The 26,506-nt window shown below is 44.2% G+C and overlaps 1 protein-coding gene across 3 annotated transcripts in view; it reads left to right on the forward strand.

The window, feature by feature from the left end:
* The window catches only part of gak (cyclin G associated kinase), a 180,278-nt gene that overhangs the window by 108,696 nt on the left and 45,076 nt on the right, over positions 1–26,506 (forward strand). For all 3 annotated transcript variants that reach the window (XM_084329893.1, XM_084329894.1, XM_084329895.1), the window contains 2 exons: positions 2,458–2,575; positions 4,766–4,845. In XM_084329893.1, the coding sequence (XP_084186019.1) occupies positions 2,458–2,575; positions 4,766–4,845 (198 nt within the window). The remainder of the gene's footprint in view (positions 1–2,457; positions 2,576–4,765; positions 4,846–26,506) is intronic.

The raw sequence follows: 26,506 nt of genomic DNA on the forward strand, positions 1-26,506 counted from the left end.
AGTAGAGGTAAAGGAAATATGATTCCTCACAGTGATGTGGACATATTTCGAGCTCGAAAAGGAAGCTACTTAGTAAGGGTTAAGGGTTGCCCGAGTGGCCAACTCGGGCATGTTAGGGGTAGGGTAATTTCTCTCTCTGTATTATGGTACCAACCAACTTTATTAGTTTTTATTTTAATTTTTTTCTTATTTCTATACTGTTACATCATGACATCCGAATCTTTACAACAGTCTCAGGGAGACAAAACAACTAATGCAAAATGGCAGATACCTTAATTGAATATATTTCATGGAACTGCAGAGGCCTTCAAAAGCTTACTAAAGTAAAACAAGTTATGAACAGGATAAAACAACTAAAAGCCAAGATTGTGTTTTTACAGGAGTCACACTTACTAGCGAACGACACACCTAAAATACAACGGAGGTGGCCAGGACAGGTCTTCTCAACATCATACTCTACCAATGCTAGAGGTGTAATGACACTAATACACAGGTCTATCCCATTCCAAATTGAAGAGGTGATAAAGGATCCTAATGGTAGATTCTTGATTATACGAGGTCGCCTTCTCTCTGAACACCTCAATTTAATCAACGTATATGGACCAAATAATGATGACGTTAACTTCTATAATAACCTACAACACTACCAGGCAAATATATTATCGCTGGGGACTTTAACTGCACCCTCGACCCAAAGGAAGATAGATCATTCGGAGTGGATAACACCCACACAAGATGCAGGAAAACATTACACTATTTTATAAAAGAGCTGAACCTACTGGATATATGGAGGCACCTAAATCCATCAAAGAAAGAATTTTCCTGTTATTCGAGTACATACAAAAGTTACTCCAGAATAGACTACTTCCTGATATCAACAGAACTACTACCTAACATTAGAGGATGTAAACACAACAGCATAGTCATATCAGACCATGCAGCTGTATCTATGGTATATGTGGAACCAAAACTGATACACAAACCTCATAAATGGAGATTTCAAACAAAATGGATGAAAGATCCAAAATTTTAACTTTTCTTGGGAGAACAAATTGATATATACTTTGAAATTAACACGAATCAAACGTCAGCCACAATTAGATGGGAAGCCTTCAAGGCATATATTAGAGGTCAAATTATAAGCTACACAAGTAGAACGACAAGAGAAAGAACGAAAGAAATTAGAGATCTGGAATCCAAAATAAAAATGTTTGAGAATGAAAGGTTTCAGAAAGGACAGAACGAACATCTCATTTCAAAACAATTATTAATACTCAGAACTCAATACAACGAGATAACATATGATAAAGCTGCTGCAAATGTGATGAGGCTAAAACAGTTGGTGCAGCCTTTGGACTCTTGGAGGAGGATGGAGTGACACACTGTGTCAAAGGCTGCACTAAGATCGAGTAGGATCAGGATGTTGAGGGCACCAGAGTCAGCGGAGATGAGGAGGTCGTTGATTACTTTTACCAGTGCAGTTTCGGTGCTGTGAGCTGGACGGAAGCCAGACTGAAGGGGTTCATAGAGGGTGTTGGCCTGGAGATGGGAGTGGAGTTGGGAGGCAGCAATGCGCTCAAGTGTTTTAGAGAAGAAAGGGAGATTTGAGATAGGTCGGTAGTTGGAGAGGTTGGATGGGTTGAGGGTAGGTTTTTTGAGCACAGGGGTGACAGCGGCGAGTTTATAGAGGGAGGGGACGTGGCCAGGGGATAGTGACTGATTGAAGAGGGCAGTGAGGTGGGGGATGAGCAGGGAGGCAGGCCTTGGTGAGGGTAGTGGGGAGGGGGTCGAGGGAGCAGGTAGTGGCCTTGGAGGTGGTCATGAGGTCCGTGATGAAGGAGTCAACTGGGGCGAAGGCAGTGAAAGGGGTGGGAGGGGTGGAGTCAGGTGGGGAAAAAATGATAGTGGAGGGGGGGCAGGGGTGGGGGAGTTGGCGATGCGGGCGGTCAGTGAGCTGTTGATGTGGGATATTTGCTGTTATAAGCGCATTTCCCATAATGTTGACGTCTTTCTTTCAATAAAGTCAGTAAATCAGTAGATGAAAGATTAAAATGTTGTATTTCCACATATTCCTCCTAGTTACACAGACACGCATCAGTCACACAAATATGTATTTCATCAGAGAGGTCAGTGGTCAGAGCGCATGGTTGCCTGCAGAGCAGTGCCCCTGGAGCAGCTTGGAGATGATTCAGAACCTTGCTCAAGGGCACTTAGGCAGAGATGATGAGCACCGTTGATGAAACATCGGACACCCATCAGTCACCAGCTCACAGTTGGAATAATACATCCTATATTGTATGTCTTTGTCTAAGACTGTCCTTTTTGTTTGTTTGCTTTTGTTTGGCTGATTATGTTTCAGTCTTCCTTTCATGCAAGGTTGTAAAGCATTTTCATTGACTCAGAGAAAGAGCTCTAGACTGTGAGTTGACACCGTCTGACTCCATGTTGTCTCTGTAGGGATTTCAAGATGGAGGACGGCCGTGCTGAGATTCCTCTCAACGTCACAGTCCAGGGGGACGTTCTGGTAGTGATTTACCATGCTAGGTCCACACTGGGAGGACGCCTACAGGCCAAGGTACACACACACACACACACACACACACACACACACACACAACTAACTTACAACTAACTGTGTTAGTTGTAACCCTGTTATCGGACTACTAAACATGTTGTTGTGTTCCAGATATAGTTGTAACCCTGTTATCGGACTACTAAACATGTTGTGTTCCAGTTATAGTTGTAACCCTGTTATCAGACTACTAAACATGTTGTTGTGTTCCAGATGTAGTTGTAACCCTGTTATCAGACTACTAAACATGTTGTTGTGTTCCAGTTATAGTTGTAACCCTGTTATCAGACTACTAAACATGTTGTTGTGTTCCAGATATAGTTGTAACCCTGTTATCGGACTACTAAACATGTTGTGTTCCAGTTATAGTTGTAACCCTGTTATCAGACTACTAAACATGTTGTTGTGTTCCAGATGTAGTTGTAACCCTGTTATCAGACTACTAAACATGTTGTTGTGTTCCAGTTATAGTTGTAACCCTGTTATCAGACTACTAAACATGTTGTTGTGTTCCAGTTATAGTTGTAACCCTGTTATCAGACTACTAAACATGTTGTTGTGTTCCAGATATAGTTGTAACCCTGTTATCAGACTACTAAACATGTTGTTGTGTTCCAGATGTAGTTGTAACCCTGTTATCAGACTACTAAACATGTTGTTGTGTTCCAGTTATAGTTGTAACCCTGTTATCAGACTACTAAACATGTTGTTGTGTTCCAGTTATAGTTGTAACCCTGTTATCAGACTACTAAACCTGTTGTTGTGTTCCAGTTATAGTTGTAACCCTGTTATCAGACTACTAAACCTGTTGTTGTGTTCCAGTTATAGTTGTAACCCTGTTATCAGACTACTAAACATGTTGTTGTGTTCCAGATGTAGTTGTAACCCTGTTATCAGACTACTAAACATGTTGTGTTCCAGTTATAGTTGTAACCCTGTTATCAGACTACTAAACATGTTGTTGTGTTCCAGATGTAGTTGTAACCCTGTTATCAGACTACTAAACATGTTGTTGTGTTCCAGTTATAGTTGTAACCCTGTTATCAGACTACTAAACATGTTGTTGTGTTCCAGTTATAGTTGTAACCCTGTTATCAGACTACTAAACATGTTGTTGTGTTCCAGTTATAGTTGTAACCCTGTTATCAGACTACTAAACATGTTGTTGTGTTCCAGTTATAGTTGTAACCCTGTTATCAGACTACTAAACATGTTGTTGTGTTCCAGTTATAGTTGTAACCCTGTTATCAGACTACTAAACATGTTGTGTTCCAGATGTAGTTGTAACCCTGTTATCAGACTACTAAACATGTTGTTGTGTTCCAGTTATAGTTGTAACCCTGTTATCAGACTACTAAACATGTTGTTGTGTTCCAGTTATAGTTGTAACCCTGTTATCAGACTACTAAACATGTTGTTGTGTTCCAGTTATAGTTGTAACCCTGTTATCAGACTACTAAACATGTTGTTGTGTTCCAGTTATAGTTGTAACCCTGTTATCAGACTACTAAACATGTTGTTGTGTTCCAGATGTAGTTGTAACCCTGTTATCAGACTACTAAACCTGTTGTTGTGTTCCAGTTATAGTTGTAACCCTGTTATCAGACTACTAAACATGTTGTTGTGTTCCAGTTATAGTTGTAACCCTGTTATCAGACTACTAAACATGTTGTTGTGTTCCAGTTATAGTTGTAACCCTGTTATCAGACTACTAAACATGTTGTTGTGTTCCAGTTATAGTTGTAACCCTGTTATCAGACTACTAAACATGTTGTTGTGTTCCAGATGTAGTTGTAACCCTGTTATCAGACTACTAAACATGTTGTTGTGTTCCAGTTATAGTTGTAACCCTGTTATCAGACTACTAAACATGTTGTTGTGTTCCAGTTATAGTTGTAACCCTGTTATCAGACTACTAAACATGTTGTTCTGTTCCAGTTATAGTTGTAACCCTGTTATCAGACTACTAAACATGTTGTTGTGTTCCAGTTATAGTTGTAACCCTGTTATCAGACTACTAAACCTGTTGTTGTGTTCCAGTTATAGTTGTAACCCTGTTATCAGACTACTAAACATGTTGTTGTGTTCCAGTTATAGTTGTAACCCTGTTATCAGACTACTAAACATGTTGTTGTGTTCCAGTTATAGTTGTAACCCTGTTATCAGACTACTAAACATGTTGTTGTGTTCCAGATGGCTTCTATGAAGATGTTTCAGATCCAGTTCCATACAGGCTTTGTACCCAGGAACGCCACCACTGTCAAGTTCGACAAGTAAGAACCAACACTACTGCAGGGCTGACCTCGAATAGTCGACTAATCGATCAAAAGGAGCCGTAGTCGACTGCCAACCTCTTAGTCGAATGAAAAATATATTTATAATAATATAATATAATATATTTTTCATCATTCTTTCCAAAAGCTAAGCGGTCTAGAATGGCTAATGGCGCACATACCAGCAAGGCTAACTGCCTAAGAAAACGGGCACAGAGTCACTGAAAGAGGATTTCACCCGTCTAATGAACACACTAGACAAATATCAAGATGTATCCATCAGTGGACCAGCATGCTTTCGCAGAGGACAAGAAGCCTTCAGTCGACTCCTTCAGACATTAAGCACCCCCCACAGCCCAAATGGAATGATAAAAAAAGTCGACTATCGGCAAATTTTGCCCAATCAAAGTCGACTATACAAATCCTTAGTCGGGGACAGCCTTACACTACTGTTACCTCCTGTCTCTTCCTCCTCCCTCCTCTTGTCCTCCCTCTAACTCCCCCTCCTCCTGTGTCCTCCTCCTCTGCTAGACCACCACTTTATCTACTCCTCCTCTCCTCTGCTAGACCACCACTCCTCCTCCTCTCCTCTGCTAGACCACCACTTTATCTACTCCTCCTCTCCTCTGCTAGACCACCACTCCTCCTCCTCTCCTCTGCTAGACCACCACTCTATCTACTCCTCTCCTCTGCTAGACCACCACTTTATCTACTCCTCTGCTAGACCACCACTCCTCCTCCTCTCCTCTGCTAGACCACCACTCTATCTACTCCTCCTCTCCTCTGCTAGACCACCACTCCTCCTCCTCTCCTCTGCTAGACCACCACTCTATCTACTCCTCTCCTCTGCTAGACCACCACTCTATCTACTCCTCCTCTCCTCTGCTAGACCACCACTCTATCTACTCCTCCTCTCCTCTGCTAGACCACCACTACTCCTCCTCTCCTCTGCTAGACCACCACTCTATCTACTCCTCCTCTCCTCTGCTAGACCACCACACTATCTTCTCCTCCTCTGCTAGACCACCACCCTAACTCCTCCTATCTACTCCTCCTCTGCTAGACCAGGGGTTCCCAAAGTGTTCAGGCCGCTTCCGCCTTGTACATATATTCTCTGTTTCGAAGTGGTTAGCTTAGGCATTCTTTCGAAGTGGTTATGCTTCAAGTTTCAAGTTCAAGTTCAAGTTTCTTTAATAGTTGTCATACAGAAGTACAGAATACTTTTATACAAAATGCTTCTTACTGTTACGCTCCAGAGACTGTGCAAGACAAGATAAGTATGAAATAAAATAACATAGTAAAATTAGAAGTAAAAAAAATGAGGTCAGTGTTCAGTTTAGACATATGTACAATGTTCGATGCAGAAGACGTAACTGAGTTACCATACAATATACAATACTGTGCAGTGTACTAATATACAATACTATATAGTGCAAGGCAGAAATGGGACGAGGTGCAATTTAGGTACAATTCACAGTAGGTGTACGAGTTGTAGTGCAAATCCTTTATCAATAAATATAAAGTGTAAAGTGTGTTTGTGTGATCTAAAGTGTGGAGAGTGGGTGCTGCAGTGTGTTGTTTGTTTGAGTGAGTGTGTGCGTGTGGGTGTGTGTGCTGTGTGCATTTGATGGTTGTTGCATAGTGTTTATTGTTCGTTTAGCAGCCTGATGGCCTGGGGATAGAAGCTTCTTCTGAGTCTTTCTGTGCTCGCCTTAAGACTCCGGTATCGCTTGCCTGACCGCAGCAGTTCAAAGAGACAGTTGTTCGGGTGGCTCGAGTCCTTAATAATTCTCTTAGCCTTCCCCTTGCACCGCTTGTTGTAAATGTTCTGGAGGGTGGGAAGCCCCCCTCCAATTGTGCGTTCGGCTGAACGTGTCACTCTTTGTAGTCTGCTACGGTCTTGTGCAGTGCTATTCCCAAACCAGGAGGTGATGTTGCCGGTCAGGATGCTCTCTATTGTACATGAGTAGAAGTTCCTAAGGATCTTCTGACTGACTTGGAACTTCCTTAGGCGCCTGAGGAAGTAGAGGCGTTGTCGTGCCTTCTTCACAACACTGTCAATGTGTGTGGTCCATGTCAAGTCCTCGGATATGTGGGCTCCGAGGTACTTGAAACTGTTCACTCTCTCAACCGGTGCCCCGTCGATGCTGAGGGGGCTGTAGTCCTTGACCCCCGACCTCCTGAAGTCCACAATCATCTCTTTTGTTTTGCTGACGTTCAGGGAGAGGCAGTTCTCCTGACACCACTGTGACAGGTTCTCTACCTCTTCCAGGTAGGCCCTTTCGTCGTTGGCAGAGATCAGGCCCACCACTACTGTGTCATCAGCAAATTTGATGATGGTGTTGTTGTTCTGCTGTGCTACGCAGTCATGCGTGTACAGGGAGTAGAGGAGGGGGCTCAGAACACAGCCCTGGGGGGCCCCTATGTTGAGCGTGATGGATGAGGAGGTGCAGTTGCCGGCTCTTACCACCTGGGGTCTGCCCGTCAGGAAGTCCAAGACCCACTGGCAGAGGTGAGGGCTACAGGGCGGTAGTCGTTGAGGCAAGCGGGCGTAGATTTTTTGGGTACAGGGATGATGGTGGACTTCTTCAGACAGGTGGGGATGACAGCCTGTTCCAAGGACAGGTTGAAGATGTCAGTGAATACCGGGGCCAGTTGGTCGGCACAGACTTTTAGGACGCGGCCGGGGATGCCGTCCGGTCCTGCTGCCTTCCTGATATTCACTTTTTTAAAGATCCGTCTCACCTCATGCTCTGTTACCCTGAACACTGAGTCTCCATCAGCAGACCCCCCCCCCCCCCATTGCCGTGGTTTGTAGGCTGGTGTTGTTATTCACAGCCTCAAACCTCGCATAGAAGGAATTGAGATCATTTGCTAAGGAGATGTCACTGTTCAGTTTGAGGGGGGTGCCTTTGTAATCTGTCATTGTTCTGAGGCCCTGCCACATGCCTCTAGAGTCAGCCTGTTCAAACTGAAGTTCAACTTTATCCCTGTAACGCCGTTTTGCCTCTATTACTGCTCTCCTGACGTTGTATCTTGCCATCTTGTGTTCTTCCATGTTGCCTGTCACCAGCCCGGTGTTGTATGCTGATGTGCGCACTTTCAGAGCCTCACGGACGGATTTGTCTACCCAGGGCTTTTGATTTGGGTAGATTTTAATTTTGGTGGAGGGGATTGTTTCTTCTACCAGAGTACAGACATAGTCAAGCACCGTTTCAGTGTATTCGTTAATATTGGCTGTGTTATCACGGAATACACTCCAGTCTGTGCATTCAAGTGCAGCTTGGAGTGACTCCTCTGACGTCACGGTCCAACGTTTAACCTCTCGCGAGACCACCGGCGTTCGCTTGAGACTTTTTTGTACTTTGGCAAAAGAAAAATGGCGGCGTGATCGGACTTCCCGAATGGACTAAGAGCCTGTGACTTATACCCATTCTTAAATTGCGAGTATACATGGTCTAATATGTTCTCGCCTCTGGTGGGACAGGTCACATGCTAAATTCGGCAACACCTTTTTAAGACGCGCGCTGTTGAAATCGCCCAGAACCAAAATGGCAGCGTCAACATTAGCTGTCTGGAGTTTGTTTACCTCGTCGTGAAGTTTTGAAAGTGCGACCCCAGTGTTCGCGTGTGGTGGAATGTACACTCCGATGAGGATGATGGACGTTAACTCTCTTGGGAGGAAGAAGGGTCGACATTTTATCGTGATAAACTCCAGGTCTGGGGAGCAGTGGTTAGACAGTTCCTTTGCGTTGCCTACATCGCACCACTCCTTGTTTATCATGAAGGCAATGCCGCCTCCTTTCTTCTTTAGTGACTCTTCTGCCGTCCGGTCCTTGCGGAGGACGAAGAAGTGGTCTGCCGGTTCTATTGCGTGATTCGGGACATCTGGACTCAGCCAAGTTTCTGTGAAACAGAGGACGTTACAATCCCGAATGTCCCTCTGGAATTGGATCCGTGCTCTGATGTCGTCCAGTTTATTCCCTATCGATTGCACATTGGCCACAATATGCTGGGCAATGTGGTTCTGTGTCGTTTGGACCTCAGTCTGTTCCGGACTCCGGCTCTCTTCCCTCTTCGTCGTGGCGTCTCCTGGCTTTGGCCATGGCCACAACAAAGGATCTCCGCTGGCCATTGTTGTTGTTCGGCAATCCGATCCAGAGAGCAATCCAATCGGTAAGTTTTCTTTAATCCAATGTCAATGATTGACTGACGGTCATACACGTATAATGCACCAACAGTAGGTGCAAATAAAACTCTTAATACTATAAAAATTAACAAAAGAAAGCACAGTCTCGACGGAGCGATCAGAGAGGCAGCCGTTCGTTGCGGCGCTATGATCATCTTAGGCATTCTTTCGAAGTGGTTATGCTTAGGCATTCTTTCGAAGTGGTTATGCTTAGGCATTCTTTCGAAGTGGTTATGCTTAGGCATTCTTTCGAAGTGGTTATGCTTAGGCCCTCTTTCGAATTGGTTATGCTTAGGCATTCTTTCGACGTGGTTATGCTTAGAGTTAGGGTTAGGGTTAGCCAATCGGAGAGTCTCTTTCTCTTCGCTGCAATCAAAGAGCGTCTTCGCTCACAGAGGCTACATTAAGAAATCACGCGGCCGCGACCCCCGAAATAATGGTGTCAGAGAGCCGTGACCCCCACTATTATAGGAGGTGGTTGAAACATGCAAACGTTCACACGCACACTGATTGATTGATTGATTGATTGATTGAAAACTTTATTAACAGATTGCAGAATGGGTACAATACAGTACAGCTCAATACACACAATTGTTAAGGGGATGCAGACCAGAGAAAGACTTTCGTCTTGTTTACATCAGGGTCCCCCATTTTCAATTCATCAGGACATATATGACATACATGACATACAGATAGTCAGTACTGCTACATCTATACATTTATGACATACCAGATTTGCAAATACAGTACTGTTTGTGATACAGAAGGAGTCAAGAAAAGGGAGTATATACATTTGACGTAGAAACTGTACATTGGAGGAGGTTGGGTGGGGGGGGGTTGGGTACATTGGGATATTGACAACCATACTGGGTAATTTACATTGGAGGTGGTTGGGGGGGGGGGGGGCACACTGTATAAACAAGTAAAAACTGTACATTGAGGGGGGGGGAGGAGACACTGTACAAACAAACAAAATTGTACATTGGACTATTGACAAAACCATACTAGGTAAATGACTGTACATTGGAGGGGGTTGGGTTAGGATATTTACAGGGGCCAGTGTTGAATTGCAGTCTCCCGTAGGTGTCCCTTGAGAGAGGTTTTGAAAGTGGGTAGTGATCCACATTCCTTTACAGCTTTGGGTAGGGCGTTCCACATTGATGTGGCATAATTGCGAAACGTGTTTAGTCCCTTATTTGAGCCGAATCTGGGTTTAACATGATTTGTGGAGCTCCCTCTGGTGTTGTGATCGTGGTATTCACTGACCTTTGGGAAGTATTTTGACATGTACATGGGTACCTTGGTCGTGTAGTGTATCTTGTAGACCAGGCCCATTGCAAGTTGCTGTACTCTGTCGTCTACTCTAAGCCATCCTAGGTTGTCAAAGTGGGCAGGGGTGAGGTGGGTTCTAGGAGTAAGGTCAAGCAGTAGTCTGACCAGTTTGTTTTGAGATGTTTGTAATTTTGTTTTTAGCGCCTTTGAGGTGCTTTGGTACCATGAGGTGCAAGCATAGTCGTAGTACCCCTGAATGAGTGCTCCTGCCAGAGTCTTCAGGGTATTCTTGTTTACCAGAGAGGAGATCCGGTACAAGAATCGAGTTCGTTGGTTGACTTTTTTTATTACATTGGATGCCATTTTGTCACAGGAGAGATTAGCCTCTAGGATGGAACCCAGGTAGGTAATTTCATCTTTCCTTGTGACAATATTGTCACCCACTGTAACTGAGAAGCCGTCGGTCTTGCTGAGTTTGTTATTTGAACCGAAGAGAATGGACTCTGTTTTGCCCATGTGTAATGATAGTTTGTTATCAGCGAGCCATATGCAGATTCTGCCTAGTTCCGAGCTGAGGGTTTTTTCAACCTGTAACTTGTTCTTGTCAGAGACCAGCAGGGCTGAGTCGTCCGCAAACAGGAACAAGTTGCAGTCACAAGCTGACGACATGTCATTTGCATAAATTAGGAACAGTAGCGGTCCTAGTATGCTTCCTTGTGGAACACCACAGCTCACTGTGAGGGGGGGGGATAGGGTACCGTTTACCTCCACCATCTGTTCCCTCCCCTCAAGGTAGGATTGCATCCAGCTCACTGATAGACTATCAAAACCAATTGCTTTTAGCTTGTCAATCAGAATGGAGTGATTGACCGTGTCAAAGGCCTTTTGTAGGTCCAGCATGACCATGCCGCAGTATTTGCCTGCGTCCACCTCTTGTTTGATGTGGTCATTCAAATAGAGAAGGCATGTGTCAGTGGAGTGGGATGTTCTGAAGCCAGATTGGAATTCGTAGATTAGATTTTTTTCCGCTAGGTACTTTTCGACCTGTTCGTAGACTATTTTTTCCATGACTTTCGAGATGGAGGTGAGAATAGAAACAGGGCGGTAGTTGCCTGGGTCTAATTTGCTGCCCTTTTTGTGCAGAGGGGTCACCCTCGCAATTTTGAAGTCCTTGGGGACGTGTCCCTGTTTTATGGAGAGGTTTATTATGTGTGTGATGATGGCGGCTGCTGAGTCTCTGAGGAATTTGGAGGGGATGTTGTCATGGCCAGTGGCCTTGTTAGGTTGGAGGGCGCTCAGTTTATTGAGTACCTCATCTGTTGTTACCATTTCCAGCTTGAAGTCGTCCTTGCGGACCCCTAGGTTTTTGTAGTAAGCTACTATGTGTTCTACCCCATAAAGCCCTGAGTGGGAGGGTAGTTTGTTTACTAGTGTTGTGGCTATGTTTGTGAAGAAAATGTTTAAGTAATTGGCTACATCCAGCTTGTCTGTGATGAGCGTGTTGTCCGTTTTTATGTTTATGTTTGAGAATCTGGTTTTAAGTTTTTTACTGCATCCTAGTTGATTATTGAGTAATTTCCAAAGTTCACGTGGTTTGTTTTTGTTTTCCTCAGTTTTGTCATTGATGAAATTCTTTTTTGCAGTTTTGATCATGGAGTTTACGTCGTTTCTTAAGGCCTCTGCATGCTACAGAAACTTCAAAGCAACTTCAACACAACATCGACAAAGCAACGGTGTTGCAGACACATTACCTTTATGCTTCTGCAAAATCAACGCGCAGCCTATGATGCAACAAAATGTACCCCGGATGTGCGGCTCGAGCGCGCCCAGCCCGCCTGAATACTTTGGGCAGCCGAAGGTGCGCAGTGCGCACTCTAGCAATTACAAACGGATTTCCCTTCTCAACCATACATCGTTAGTATAATAATAGCCCTGTTTATGTTTGTTTTCGCTTGTGTTCTTGTATATAGTGTAATATAGTTATATCGCCACATCAACCCAGTCCATCCCCATTGTTTCCCCAATCTCCTTCCACGGATTCATCGTCATAATGCTATCCTTGTAGTCTTTAGACCCACTATTATATAAATGTTTGTACTTTCGGACCTCCTCTGCAATACGTTCCTGCATTTGATTCATTTTAAACAAACAATTAAACAAGTGTAATGAAACAATACACTAGCTATCGAGCTCCTGTCAGAAAGTTTTCTTTTGGTCTCGAGCTCCTGTCAGAAAGTTTTCTTTTGGTCTCGAGCCAGGAAAACACTAGAAGTGACAGACAGCCCCGCCCCCATTCACTACCAACCAATCACTGCTACGCAATACCAACGCAACGGGTCTTTAGATTAGATTTTGGAGACAGGTACGCAACGTCCTCGCAACACAGTCTACAAGACTGTCTGCAACAAGCGCGCTGAAATCGCGCCGATGTTGTGTTGAAGTTGCTTTGAATTTGCTGTAGCATGTAGAGGCCTTTAGTCTGTTTCTTTCTAGTTTGAGTTCAGTCACGTGGGCTTGGAGTTCACTGCTCGTGCTTTTAGTAAGCTTTGACTGACTTTTACGAAACTCAGAGCATTTTTTGTCTCTGGTTTTCATAGCGGCCAGTATTTCGGAGTGCATCCACGGCTCAGCGCGATTTTTTACCCTGGTGGTTCTTAGGGGGGCCATGTCGTTTAGTATTGTTGAGAATTTGGTTTTGAAACCATGCCATGTTTCTTCAACCAGTGTACCATTGAGTTCATCTGACCAGTCCAGACTCTCCAGTTCAAGGTTGAAGGCCTCACTAATAATAAGCATTGGAGACTTTTAACATGCACAATAAATACAGAAAATAACACAATAACGAGCGGCCGGGTAGCGCAGCGGACTAAGTGTCTGTCTACCACCGCAGATACACTGGTATCGAATCCAGCTGTCAGCGGTGCCTCCGGCTTGGCCGGTCGTCATACTGACACAATTGGCAGTGTCAGCGGGAGGGAAGCCGGTGGGTGGTAATCTGGTCATTGTAAACAGCCTCCTCCTCAGTCAGGGCGCCTGCACAGCGAGGAAGGGATCTGGGTGAGGTAGTGTGCCCTCCCACGCGTTACACTCACCCAATGAGAGTCCTCGCTGCCAGGTGAAAAGAGGCTGCTGGCTGTCTCCTATGTATCGGAGGAAGCATGTGATAGACTTCAGGGCTCCCTAGACCGGCAAGTAGGGGGCAAATGCGTGCAATGACCAGGAAGGGGAGGGGGGAATTGGCATAACGACTAAATTGGGATGGGAGGAAAATACAAGAAAAATAGGAGGAGAAAAAGTGAAAAAAAAAAAAAAAAAACACAATAATCGAACAACCCTAAAATGAATACATAGTGCGTTTAATTTAGAAGGCTAATGTTCAACTCACCTAATGAGATGGATGGGCACTATGCTTGGAGCACAACAAGTCCAGTCTGGGTTTAATTTTGGAGACAGCGACTCTGAGATCATCCTCCACATTCAGACGTGATCTGTACTTATTTTTTATATAAGTCAGTGCAGAGAATGTTTTTTCGCATAGGTAGGTAGATCCAAATGGTGGATAGCTGTGCGTATTCCCCCTCAACTGATATCCAAAACTCAGCCAGCGGCTTGGACTGAAACACTGGGGCGAATTCACAAAGAATGGATTGCACAGTGCTAATTGCACCTTTAACTGAGCGAGTTTAGCGTGCGGTATCTGCTCCGTTTTTGCGAGCCATTCATGCTCCTGATTTGCTCCAGCACAGTTTGCTCGTGGAGCAGTCTGCACCTGACAGCGCTGTTGGCAGATATCAGGAAATGGGAAAATAAACCCGAAATGAGGCATAGACATAACAGTATTTTTCACCATTAGTATTTCGTTTATTTCGTATTGTATTTCGTTTATGTATAGAGCTTGCCTAGTTTCATGACACATTGCATCCTTTGTTTTTGTCCCTTCTTTCATCATTGCATCCGTCTGTCATGTCCTTTAATTCCTATTTAATTTTTTACTTATAATTGTACTATATTCTATTGTGCTATGTTTCATTTAGTTTATATCCCATTTAATTTAATTCAACCTCTTTATTTACAGTTGTCCAGCCCTGGCCTATATTTGATTTCATAGTTATATTATATTGTGCTTAACTTAGTTCATATTTCATTTTATTTTACACCACCTCTTTATTGTATTATCTGTCTGTTAATGTCTGTCTGCTAATGTTGCACCGAAAATGACTCGAGCTAATTCCTTGTATGTGAAAACTACTTGGCAATAAAGACCTTTCTGATTCTGATTCTGATTAATTTCTCCATCACCGCGAGTGGGAGTTTGCGCAAAATCACCCATATTTTTCCACGTCGCTCGCAGGCTCATCACTTTGCTCTCGTCTGCTGGCTCACACCAGATTACAACCTTCTCTGTGAATAGCAAACTGTGTTTCAGAGCAATTTGCGCCGGTTTAGTGTCAGAAAAAGCTGCGCAATCCCTTTGTGAATCTGCCCCACTGTCTTTAAGGTTCGGTCGCTTGATTTCCTCAGGGAAATACTTTTTAAACCATTCATCAAGCTCTGGAAACATAAATCTGGCCAATTTCTACTCCAGCGTTCGAGTTTCCTCGTGAACGCGTGTATTTTATTATTGACCGACAGGATGGTTGTGTTTTCACCTTGTAGTGGCAGATTAAGTCCATTAATTTTAGCAAATATGCAAGACAAATATGCTATAGCCTTGTTATCCAGGCATTCTCCATCAGAAACAAGCGCCCCTCATCCCGCAGCTCAAACAGGTGTCACGCATGCCGTTGCTATGACGTGCATTATGTAGGAAATCCATAGGCTGAATATGATTTATTATCAGCATTTTAGGTCTATTATTTTACATTTTAAACGCATTTCTTATACCAGTTTAATGTATTTTAATTATTTTTAATTATAGGCCTATTTCACACGTTCTATGAAATCAATACATTCTGGAAATCATCTCACGACCCCCACTTTGGGAATGATTACAACTGTACAAGCAAAACTGTACATTGGGTTGGGTTAGGACATTTACAGGGGCCAGTTTCGAATTGCAGTCTCCCGTAGGTGTTCTTTGAGAGTGTTTTTCAAAGTGGGTAGTGATTCACATTCCTTTACAGCTTTGGGTAGGGCGTTCCACATTGATGTGGCATAATTGCTAAACGTGTTTAGTCCCTTGTTTGAGCCGAATCTGGGTTTAACATGATTTATGGAGCTCCCTCTGGTGTTGTGATCGTGGTATTCACTGACCTTTGGGAAGTATTTTGACATGTACATGGGTACCTTGGTCGTGTAGTGTATCGTGTAGACCAGGCCCATTGCAAGTTGCTGTACTCTGTCGTCTACTCTAAGCCATCCTAGTTTGTCAAAGTGGGCAGGGGTGAGGTGGGTTCTAGGAGTAAGGTCAAGCAGTAGTATTTTCTTTTTTAACAAGGTTTTTTTTATTTGAAAATTTCGTTTTTTAACAGGCGGTCCCACATGGGCCAAAAGAAAAGAAAAAGAAAATAAGGCCCTCCCTCCTCCCTCCCTCCCCCCACCCCTATACCAGACAAAATCATTCTAAAATATCTTGGATCGTTTATTAATCATTGTTTTTCCTTTTAGCTTTTAAATCACTCGACAGCAGTCACATATCTCTTGCATTCTGCAGATAGAGAAGAAGAAAAGTAAGAACATAATAGAAAAATAAATAATAACAAGCTGAGAGACCAGGAAGGCCAGTCAGATTGTCACATTATCCGCTTCCATACCCTCAAAGAAAGTTAGGAAAGGATCCCAAATATTGTGGAATTTTTCTGTACAACCTCTGATAGTATACCTGATCTTCTCCAGTTTAATATGATACATGACCTCTCTCATCCAGTGGCCGTAGACGGGTGAACCTGGGTCCTTCCATTTGAACAGTATCAGCCTTCTGGCCAAAAGTGAACAGAAGGCCAGCATTCTAGATTCCCACCATCTAAAGTGGATGTCCGCTGGGGCCACTCCGAATAATGCAATATATGGTGATGGCTCCACTTCCTTTCCAAATATCTTAGAGAAGGTGTCAAAGATGGTCTGCCAGTAGGTGTGCCACTTTGGGCACGTCCAGAACATGTGGAGCAGAGTGGCTGGAGCCCGTCTGCAGCGTCTTTAGACCAATGCAGTCGGTGTACAATTTTAAATTGGATAACCGCATGTTTAAGGCAAATGGAAGAGGAGAAAATCCCCTGTATTATCTTGTCCCATGTGACCTCTGTGATTGGTTCACCTAAGTCAGTCTCCCATCTGCCCCCGAGGAGATCTAAAGGTTTCGAGTTGCTTCTATTAAGTAATTCATAAATTCAGCTTATAGCCTGTTTCTGGATCAGTTTACAGTTCAAGATTGAGTCTAAAAGGGAGGCAGGAGGACACACCGGGTAGCAGTCCGAGTTCGAAGTTACGAAGCTCCGGAGTTGCAAGTATCTATAGAAGTGTGACCTAGGGATCTTGTATTTCTGTACTAGCTGTTCAAAGGAGGCAAAGTTGCCGTCTATATAGAGGTCAGACGGCGTAATCACTCCACTCCCAGCCTAACTGTCGAAGGCCTTATCCATCGTTGATGGGACAAACATGTGATTCCTTGTGATCGGAGCAGCCAGTGATAGTTCCCTGAGGGAGAAGGTTCTTCTAAATTGGTTCCACACTTTTATCGAGTGGATGACAACTGGGTTCGAGGTAAAGCTAGATATGGGCTGTGTGAACGGGAGCTTAGCACATAACAAGGCAGATATGGAGGTGGATTTAACCGACGCTCTCTCCAGTACTGTCCACCAGGGGGCTGTGTCCTCCCCCTTTACCCAGTATAATAACGATCTTATGTTTGCTGCCCAGTAGTAGTAAATAAAGTTTGGAAGCGCCATCCCACCCATTACGCGGGGTCTCTGCAGCATACATCTTTTTATCCGGGGTGGTTTTTTGTTCCAGATAAAGGAGGATATCTGGTTGTTTATCTGGGAGAAGAATGTTTTGGTCAGAAAGACTGGAAGACTCTGAAATACATATAGAAATTTCGGCAATACATTCATCTTTATTGTGTTGATTCTCCCACCCAGGGATAGCGACAGGGGGTCGCAACGTTCAATATCTCTCGCCAGGTTAGGCCTAACAAAAATAATGGTTGGTTTCAGGTTGCCGACCGACCCTGCCGATTTAGGTGCGACCCAATATATTTTATGAGTTTTAAAAAAAAATTATATATTAAAAAAAAAAAATCATTTTTTTTTTTTTTTTTTTTTTTTTTTTATAGAATAAAGTTTCATAGAAATCTTAGTCAAACATTTAGTATTATGGATATTAAACATGCTGGCAGAGTACATGCATCCATGTTGTTGTGAACATTTTAACCCTTTCACTGCCACACGACAGCCGGTTAACCCTTTCACTGTGACAATACAGAAGGTTAGCCCTTTACTATCACACAACCGACGGCGATGCTCCATCATTAGCATCATTAGCTCCGCGGATGCGGAGCTAATGATGCTAATGATGGAGCATCGCCGTCGGTTGTGTGATAGTAAAGGGCTAACCTTCTGTCGTGTGGCAGTGAAAGGGTTAATTAAATAAAGAAATTCCCTATCCATAGTCGCCGTGGGAAAGAATAATAAAAAAAAAAAAAAAAAATCCCTACCTACCCATGGCCAAACTGACAACCAACCTGAAACCAACTATTATTTTTGTTAGGCCTTAGAGTAAAGGTTGATAGTTAGCCATGTATAGGTCCTTATGTTCATGCGTGATCCATATCCCGAGGTACTTGAACTTTTTAGGGCTAATTTTAAACGGGAATGTGCTCAGAGGTATCCGATCCGCCGAGGTGCCGACGGGCATCAGTTCGCTTTTTTGAATGTTGATTTTGTATCCGGATATTTTGCCGAAGTCCGCAAGTAGGGTCATCAACCGAGGAAGACTCGTTTGAGGTTGTGATATATACAGCAACATGTCGTCCGCGTAGAGCGAGACTTTATGCTCCGCGCGCATGATCCCCTTGATATCGGCGTTCTGCCTCAGAGCCAGCGCAAGGGGCTCCATTGCGATCGCGAAAAGGAGTGGAGATAAAGGACATCCCTGTCTCGTACCCCTATGGAGTTCAAAGTAGGTGGATAGATTGTTGTTGGTGCGAACGGCAGCCATCGGAGACTTATATAGAATTTTAATCCAAGCTATGAGTTTAGGGCCAAACCCAAACCTCTCCAGAGTGTGAAAAAGATAGTCCCACTCCACCCGATCAAACGCTTTTTCCGCATCAAGGGAGAGGACCACCTCGGGTGTTCCGGGTGGAGAGGGGCTATACAGGATATTTAGGAGGCGTCTGATATTAAAGAAAGAGTACCGATTCTTGATGAAGCCTGTTTGGTCCGGCGAGATAATTGAGGGGAGAACCCCCTCCAGACGACGGGCCAGAACCTTGGCGAGAACCTTGACATCGGTGTTAAGGAGGGAAATTGGACGGAACGAGCGGCATTCCAGTTGGTTCTTGTCTTTCTTAAGGATTAAGGAGATAACCGCTTGGCGCATGGTCGGAGGAAGAGAATTTGTTGAGAATGATTCATCAAATACGTTTTGTAGAAGTCTGTAGGGTAGCCGTCTGGCCCCGGGGACTTGCCACTCTGCATAGATCTAATCGCTGACGTAATCTCTGCAACCGTAAGTTCCTCCTCCAGATCTGCAGCCCTCTCTGGGTCGACTGTCGGGACACGGAGGGTCCTATAGAAATCGTCTAGCGTGGAGGGCCCCACTTGCGAGTCCGAGGTGTATAACGATTGGTAGAAAGTTTTAAAGCTTTTATTAATTTTAAGGTTGTCAGTGGCTTTTGAGCCCCGCTCGTCGTTGATAGTGGGGATGGACTGGTTGGCAGTTCTTTGTCGCAGCTGATGGGCAAGTATCCGTCCGGCCTTGTCCCCATGTTCATAGTACCCCTGTCGCGTTTTAGTAATGAGGTACTCAGCCTGTCGCGTTGACAGGAGGTCAAACTCAGTTCGCAGCGATATACGTTTTTTTCAACGTGTCGGTTGATGGCGAGTGGCTATGTAGTCTATCTAGCTCCAAAATCTCGTCCGTCGGTTGCTTAAGGCGTGCCGTGTTTATCTTCTTTTGGTTGGCGCAATATGAAATCACCTGTCCCCTTAAGTACGCCTTCAGTGATTCCCAAATGGTTAAAGAAGACATTCCCGGAGTCTTATTAATGTCGAGAAATAATGTAATTTCCGAGGTGATGAAGCTTGTGAAGGCTTCCTCCGACAGGAGCAACGGGTTGAGTCTCCACTGGCGGTGGCCGAGCCGTGTATTTGGGATAGTCATTTTCATAACTAAGGGACCATGGTCTGAGATAACTATCGCTCCGTATTCGCATTTGGTTACGAGGGGAAGGAGTCTCTTATCCAGAAGAAAGCTGTCTATGCGTGAGAAGGTATTATGGAAAAGGAGTATCCTCTCGATGTAGGATTACGAAACTGCCACACGTCAGCTACCCCATATGATTTAAGAAAGCGCCGGATTGCGTGGGCAGAGCTGGACTGGGGGGCCTTTCTGGGCGAGCTACAGTCCAGCACCGGGGAGAGTGCACAATTCATGTCGCCGCCAAGGATGAGATGGTGCGAGGTCATATCCGGTAGGCGAGAAAAAAGGCTGGTGAAGAACGAAGGGTTGTCCCAGTTTGGAGCGTAGATATTAGCCAGAATGACCGGAAATGAATGCAGTTTCCCCATCACTATAATATAGCGCCCTGCAGGGTCGGCCTCTACACTTGACATAGTAAATGGCGTGTTTTTATCTATCAAAATGGCTGCTCCTCTGGCCCTCGTGTGGAAGTTGGAGTGATGCATCAGTCCCACCCACACCCCCCTCAGTCGAGCATGGTCCGCAGTTTTTAAGTGTCTCCTGTAAAAACGCTATGTCTACATTGAGTTGTTTTAAATGTGTAAGCATCTTCTTACGCTTTACTGGGTGGTTGAGTGATTTAACATTCCAACTCACGAAATTGACAGAGCACCCTTCCAGCCCCATGGTATCACCCGTGTTGATCATAGTAGATGAGAGAGGCCATGCATCTGGAACCTAGAGAGAGCTCAGCACAACTACAGGTGAAAAGCAAAACAGACGTCTGATCAGCTAAGCATGTTGAATGTACAAGTCCGGTAACCCCCCCCCCCCCCCTGACACCTATAAAAAACAAGGTGCCCAAAATACCCTTCAGAAACTAATCCACACATAATGTGCTTGTGTTGGAGGTGCTCTACCTATGGAGCCAGCCGCTCAGGCCCCCGTTGAGCCCCTTAGGTAAAAGAAAATAATAAAGAGAAAGAAAAGAAAAATAAGAGTAAAAGTTTTTACTCCGATCTTGGTATTATATAAGGTCTTCAGCTGCCCAGTGGGATACACCCAACCAGGTAAGGTAATATAGGTGGCAACGGTAAACGGTAAGCATAACAATAATATATTAACATTAACAACCTCACATCAAGCAGGCCCCAAAATAAGGCAGAACACCTTACTCCCGAGCAAGGGCAACCAACATGCCCCGTTAAACACAAAAAAGGGTGCCTGATTGGGTGATATAGAATAAATTGGAAGAGGTGTGGGAGTGTGCGTGTGTCCATGCGTCTACAAATGGGTGTGTACCTGGGCATATGCCCTTAAGTGCTTGTGCAGTTGCGTGCACGTGAACCTATGTGTGTATGGATGTATCGGACACAGCCAGGGTGTAAGCGTATGGGTGAGTGTGTGGGTCCATGCCCCCGTATCTGTATAATGTGTAAACGTGTATGTATGTGTGTCTACATGTGTGTCTGCATGCGTGTAATATGCGCCCACGTGTGTGTGGTACGTCTAGAATCTCTAGATAGTGCATCCATTAGGTGTGCGAGTACGTGCGTCATCGTAGGTGAGCGTGTGTACATATTTATATGTCTGTGTATACACACATTGTCCTATTGGGGCCAAAATTATACACTGTTCACATCACCTGTACATCATAAGTAGAGGGCAATGAATTTGCTGGAGATTCGTGAGTCACTTAGCTTGATATATGGTGTCCAGTGGCGTCCTCTCAATGCTAGGCAGATGATGCTACACATAGATGATCACACAGTAGACATTACAGTAGCCTCTATACATATATTGTCCTGTTGAAGTTAATATGATACATTGTTCACATCACCTGCATATCATAAGCAGCACGTACACACCGATACATCTCTCTTTCTATGTGGTCTGTTGATATACGATCAGAGATTTGCTGGGTGTTAAGTCTGTTGTATAGCTTAATAACAACCAGTGGTAAATTATTGAAACTGAGTAGGTGGATCATTACACTAGATTGTTAATTAGCTGATTTTACAGTGGCCTTTTAGCAAGCAGTAACCCGTTGGGGACAAGATGGCACATCATTCACAACATCTGTACGGTACAGATATAACACACAAATATCCTAGTATCTCCCCTTTCTGATCGAAAAAGTTTATAGTGATGTGCAGAGCAAACAGCATCTCAAGAATCCTTTATTCTTCTTTTCTAAAGAATGCTAGCATTGTGTGTGCCAAAGGTAGCCTACCCGACCTCACCCGCTGCTGCGTGTACAATGTTCTTTCTGACGTAGTTCATTGCTTCACCTGCATCGATGAACTCTTTATCTTTTCCCTTGTGCGTGATGCGAAGTCGGGCTGGAAAAAGAATGCCGTACCGGGTGTCCTCACAACCGCGTAGTAGCTTCCTTACCTCCGTAAACCCGTAAATCCCTGGCTTTCGCGAGTAGTCGGGGAAGATTGCAATAGTCATTCCGTTGATCTGTATTGGAGCCTGGGCGCGCGCCCGGCTCAAAACCTCGACACAGTCCTGGTAGTAGTGGAGTTTAGCCACGATAGCACAAGGCTTCCCGTCCGTCCTCTTCGGCCCCAGTGTTCAGTGCGAGCGGTCTACCAGCACTTCATTATCCATTTGTAGCACGTCTCTCAGTAGTTTTGAGACCGACGCAGTGGAACTCGAGCCATCCGTCTCAGCCACTCCGAGTATCCTTACATTACACCTCCTCATTCTTCCTTCCATGTCCTCACACTTCCCTCTGAGACCCGCCACCTCTGATTTTAAGTCTTCGACTGTGGTTTGTAGCGTTACCACCTCGTCCGACCACCTTGAGAGACCACCCTCCATGTCTTTAACTGTAGCCTCCATTTTGTTCATATCCACGCGCAGTGCCGCTACACAGCTTCGCATTTCCTCATTCATCACTTTCAAATCATTTCTGATAAGGTCGAACTCTTTGGAAAGTGCACCTTTCAATTCCGATTGTATTATCTCTGCGAGTTCCGATTTCAGCGCGAGGAGAATCTCCGCCTTTAAGGCTGTGGTATCCATGCCGGACATCTTTGACGGTGTGGACGGTGGTGGCTCCAAACTGGAAGTCGAGGCTTTTTCAGGCCTTCTTGGAGTCGAGTCGTATTTGTATTTGCGTAGGTTTGATGCCATCTGTCCGTGTAAACAATGACCATTGGTTTGAACAAATGTACCCTGAGTAAGATTCACTAAGTTTTGTAAATCCGTAAGCTTATTAAATTAAGATAAAATAAAAATAAGTAGAGGCTCGACGGGAGCTAGAACAAACAGCGTGTTACTCCATTGCTTGCCTAGCCACCAGGTCAAGCAGTAGTCTGACCAGTTTGTTTTGAGATGTTTGTAATTTTGTTTTTAGCGCCTTTGAGGTGCTTTGGTACCATGAGGTGCAAGCATAGTCGTAGTACCCTTGAATGAGTGCTCCTGCCAGAGTCTTCAGGGTATTCTTGTTTACCAGTGAGGAGATCCGGTACAAGAATCGAGTTCGTTGGTTGACTTTTTTTATTACATTGGATGCCAGGAGATCACTGCAACAGAGGGTAACACTCTAAACTCACACAAGTTAGATAGGACTATCTCTCTCGCTCACACACACAAAGGGAGCCGCATGTGATTGGTGGAGGCGGGACCCTTACAAAAAACAAAAAATCCATAAAATAATTTGTGATGCCATCACAAACACTGGCATTTAAAGGGTACAAATTCTAGAATTCCTGCACCAGGATGCAGGAAATTAAGGCGGCGGTTACACCTTAGTTTCGTTTTCGTTTCATTGTCAGAGGAGTTTCGCCGCAACGTGGCAGCCTCGAGTCACACTTTTGTTTTTGTCACCTGGGCACAGTGATGTAGTACACTGCCAAAGCAGTAGGTGGCAGTAGGTGGCGAACATGAAGGCAATTTCAACCAATCATAACTTGAATGTGCCAATACACTTCCTGGAAGCTCCAGCAAAGAAAATGTCAACAAGGCAGGCGCCTATGGGCGCCACCATCTTGCCTATTTACTCAATGCAGCAATTCTTTTTGAGCAAAGCCTAATAAAAGTGCAATAAACAAAACGGATACATTCACTGTGTGTTCTGCCTGTCATTTGTTGATGAAACAAAACTAACATCAACACAAGTGTAGGGATGCCCCCCGGACCCCGGTTTTAAACGGGAACCGGTACTATATTAGAAAATACCGGAGTATTTATAAGCTCTGACGTCCTCGGTACTGCTATCGATACTCTAGAGAAATTATTATTATTATTATTATTATTATTATTATTTAAAAGTTGCGAACGATCCTCTCTCTGTCTCTGCACGAGAAGCGAGCCGCAGCCAGCGAGTCAATTATTACACACACTCCTCGCGAGTCGCTCGCTAGTGCTACACATAGACATACGGGTACTACATACGGGTACTCCTTAATGAAAGTGCTCCCCGACGCCCCGTGCTATAGCGCGCGGCACACAGACAGCAGCTCTGCATGCACTGAGTCGTGATCATGGCGGATAGAGCGAAGCGTTCTAAAGTATGGATATACTTTACAAGGGTCAATGCCGACAATGCACGTTGCCACAAGTGCAACAAAACATTTGCCAGTAAGGGTGGCAATACGAGCAAATCAATTTATCAAAACATCTGTTGGCAAAACATGATATTAGTGTGCAGAAATGCGCGTATTCGACTGCCTTGCGCGCAGTGTTCCATCTGCATACTGCAGTCGTAACCCAAGATACGGAGTTGCCTAGGCTAATAACGAATTATTACAAATAGGCTAATAAACAAAACAATTGTTTAGCTACAAATACTACAATCTAAACTTTTTATAGATCGTCAAGCTGAGGCGTCAGCCACTATGTCCCAGCCCAGTGAGCCCAGGGCCACCACACATCCTCCCTCTACCTCCCTCCACCACCCAAAGTCCTTTCTCCCTAGCAGCTAGAGGAAGGATGACAGAGGATAGGGTGAACGAGTGTCACAGTTCTGTTAGCCTTTTGCATTTGTTGTTTATTATAAAAAGTCTATAATTCAGAGTCAGACACATTTAAAACATTGTTGCTGCTGTTGCTGAAGAAATTATATTAATTTATTATATTTATTTATAAAGTTATATAAAAGAACATTGCTGCTGCTGTTGCTGAAGAAATTATATTTATTTATAATACTTATTTATAAAGTTGTATTTATAAATAAAGCAATGTTGATTCTGTTCTTAATTAATTGTCTTTTTTTCTTGCAAAAAAATAACCAAAAAGAACCGATAAGAGTATCGATAAAGTACCGAACCGTTAAGCAGTATCGATAAGAGTAGTAGTATCGATAAAATCCTAACGATACCCATCCCTGCACAAGTGACCACCAAGAGCGGATAGTTTAGTCTAAAAAAAGATCGGTAGCTACAGTTAGCTGCATGCTAACGTCAATGGAATATGCCATTATAACAATATAGCATTGTGGCTAGAAGCTAACGTTAGCTCACGCTAGTTAGCCAGCACCAAACTGATGATATCGGGAGCTATCAATAGTTGGATAACATTAGAGACAACGCTGTGTGTATTAAACAAAGGTGAATAGATGACTGGGCCTTTTTGTTTAATGCTTGTTAAGTTGAAAGAGGAGCTTTGAGCTAACCGGGTCTGATAGCTAATGCTAGCTCATGTTAGCCAGTGGTAATGCTAGCAGAATGAATGGATGTAAACTTTATTTAACATATTGCATAATGGGTACAATACAATACGGCTCAATACAAACAATTGTTAAGGGAATGCAGACTGTTGTAGCTTGGATTGGGGTCCTTATAACAATAACTTGACAACACATGGTAGCTGCAGCTATTTGGGACACAGGGACACGGAGCTGGGAGCTCTGTCCCAAACACACACCCACACACACAAACTCTGTCACCGGAGGGCACGCAGATGGCATCTACTGCGCATGGGCGTTTTCGCAACAACGGCTCCGTGCAGACTACACGGCTGTTGTCGGCGCGTTTTTTAGGGGTTCTCCAAAACGCAAACACAATTTAGCGTTTCAGCCGTATCCACCAAAAAACGCCAAAACGCATTTCTGTGTAAAAGGGACATGAAACGTATTCAAAAACGTATAAAAACGAGCACAAAAACACTGTGTGTAACCCCTGCCTAAGTCTTTGTAACAAGAATTTTCCTGGTGGGGGACCCCCAGAACCCCCGCTTAAAAAGTGTCCTGACCTGGGCTATATTTCGCACTATATTTCCTGGCCTGAATGATTTCCCCAGTCTGGCCGTGGTTAAAAGCCTCATGCTTATTAGTGCATTACATTTAGTCATTTAGCTGATGCTTTTATCCAAAGCGACTTACAAGGTCTGTACGACAAGTTATTAGGAAGGGCACAACTCTATGAGCTGAGTAACAATGTTCATCAAAGTGTTGAGTGCTACAGTGTAGGTTAGTATATTAGGACAAGTGCATGACAGTAAGGTTACCGTAGTTAGGGTTAGATCATTTTTATTAAAAATTACTTAAAAATGTTTTATACCACCTCCTATAATAGTGGGGGTCGCGGCTCTCTGACACTGTTATTTCAGGGGTCGCGGCCTGAAAACGTTGGGAACCCCTGTGCTAGACCACCACTCTAACTACTACTCCTCATCTCTGCTAGACCACCACTCTATCTACTCCTCCTCATCTCTGCTAGACCACCACCCTAACTCTCCCTATCTTCTTCTCCTCTGCTAGACCACCACTCTAACTCATCCTATCTTCTCCTCCTCTGCTAGACCACCACTCTAACTCTCCCTATCTTCTCCTCCTCTGCTAGACCACCACTCTAACTCTCCCTATCTTCTCCTCCTCTGCTAGACCACCACTCTAACTCTCCCTATCTT

This window comes from Notolepis coatsorum, assembly GCF_963971535.1.
Source record: "Notolepis coatsorum genome assembly, chromosome: 1".
NCBI classification, from domain to species: Eukaryota; Metazoa; Chordata; class Actinopteri; order Aulopiformes; family Paralepididae; genus Notolepis; species Notolepis coatsorum.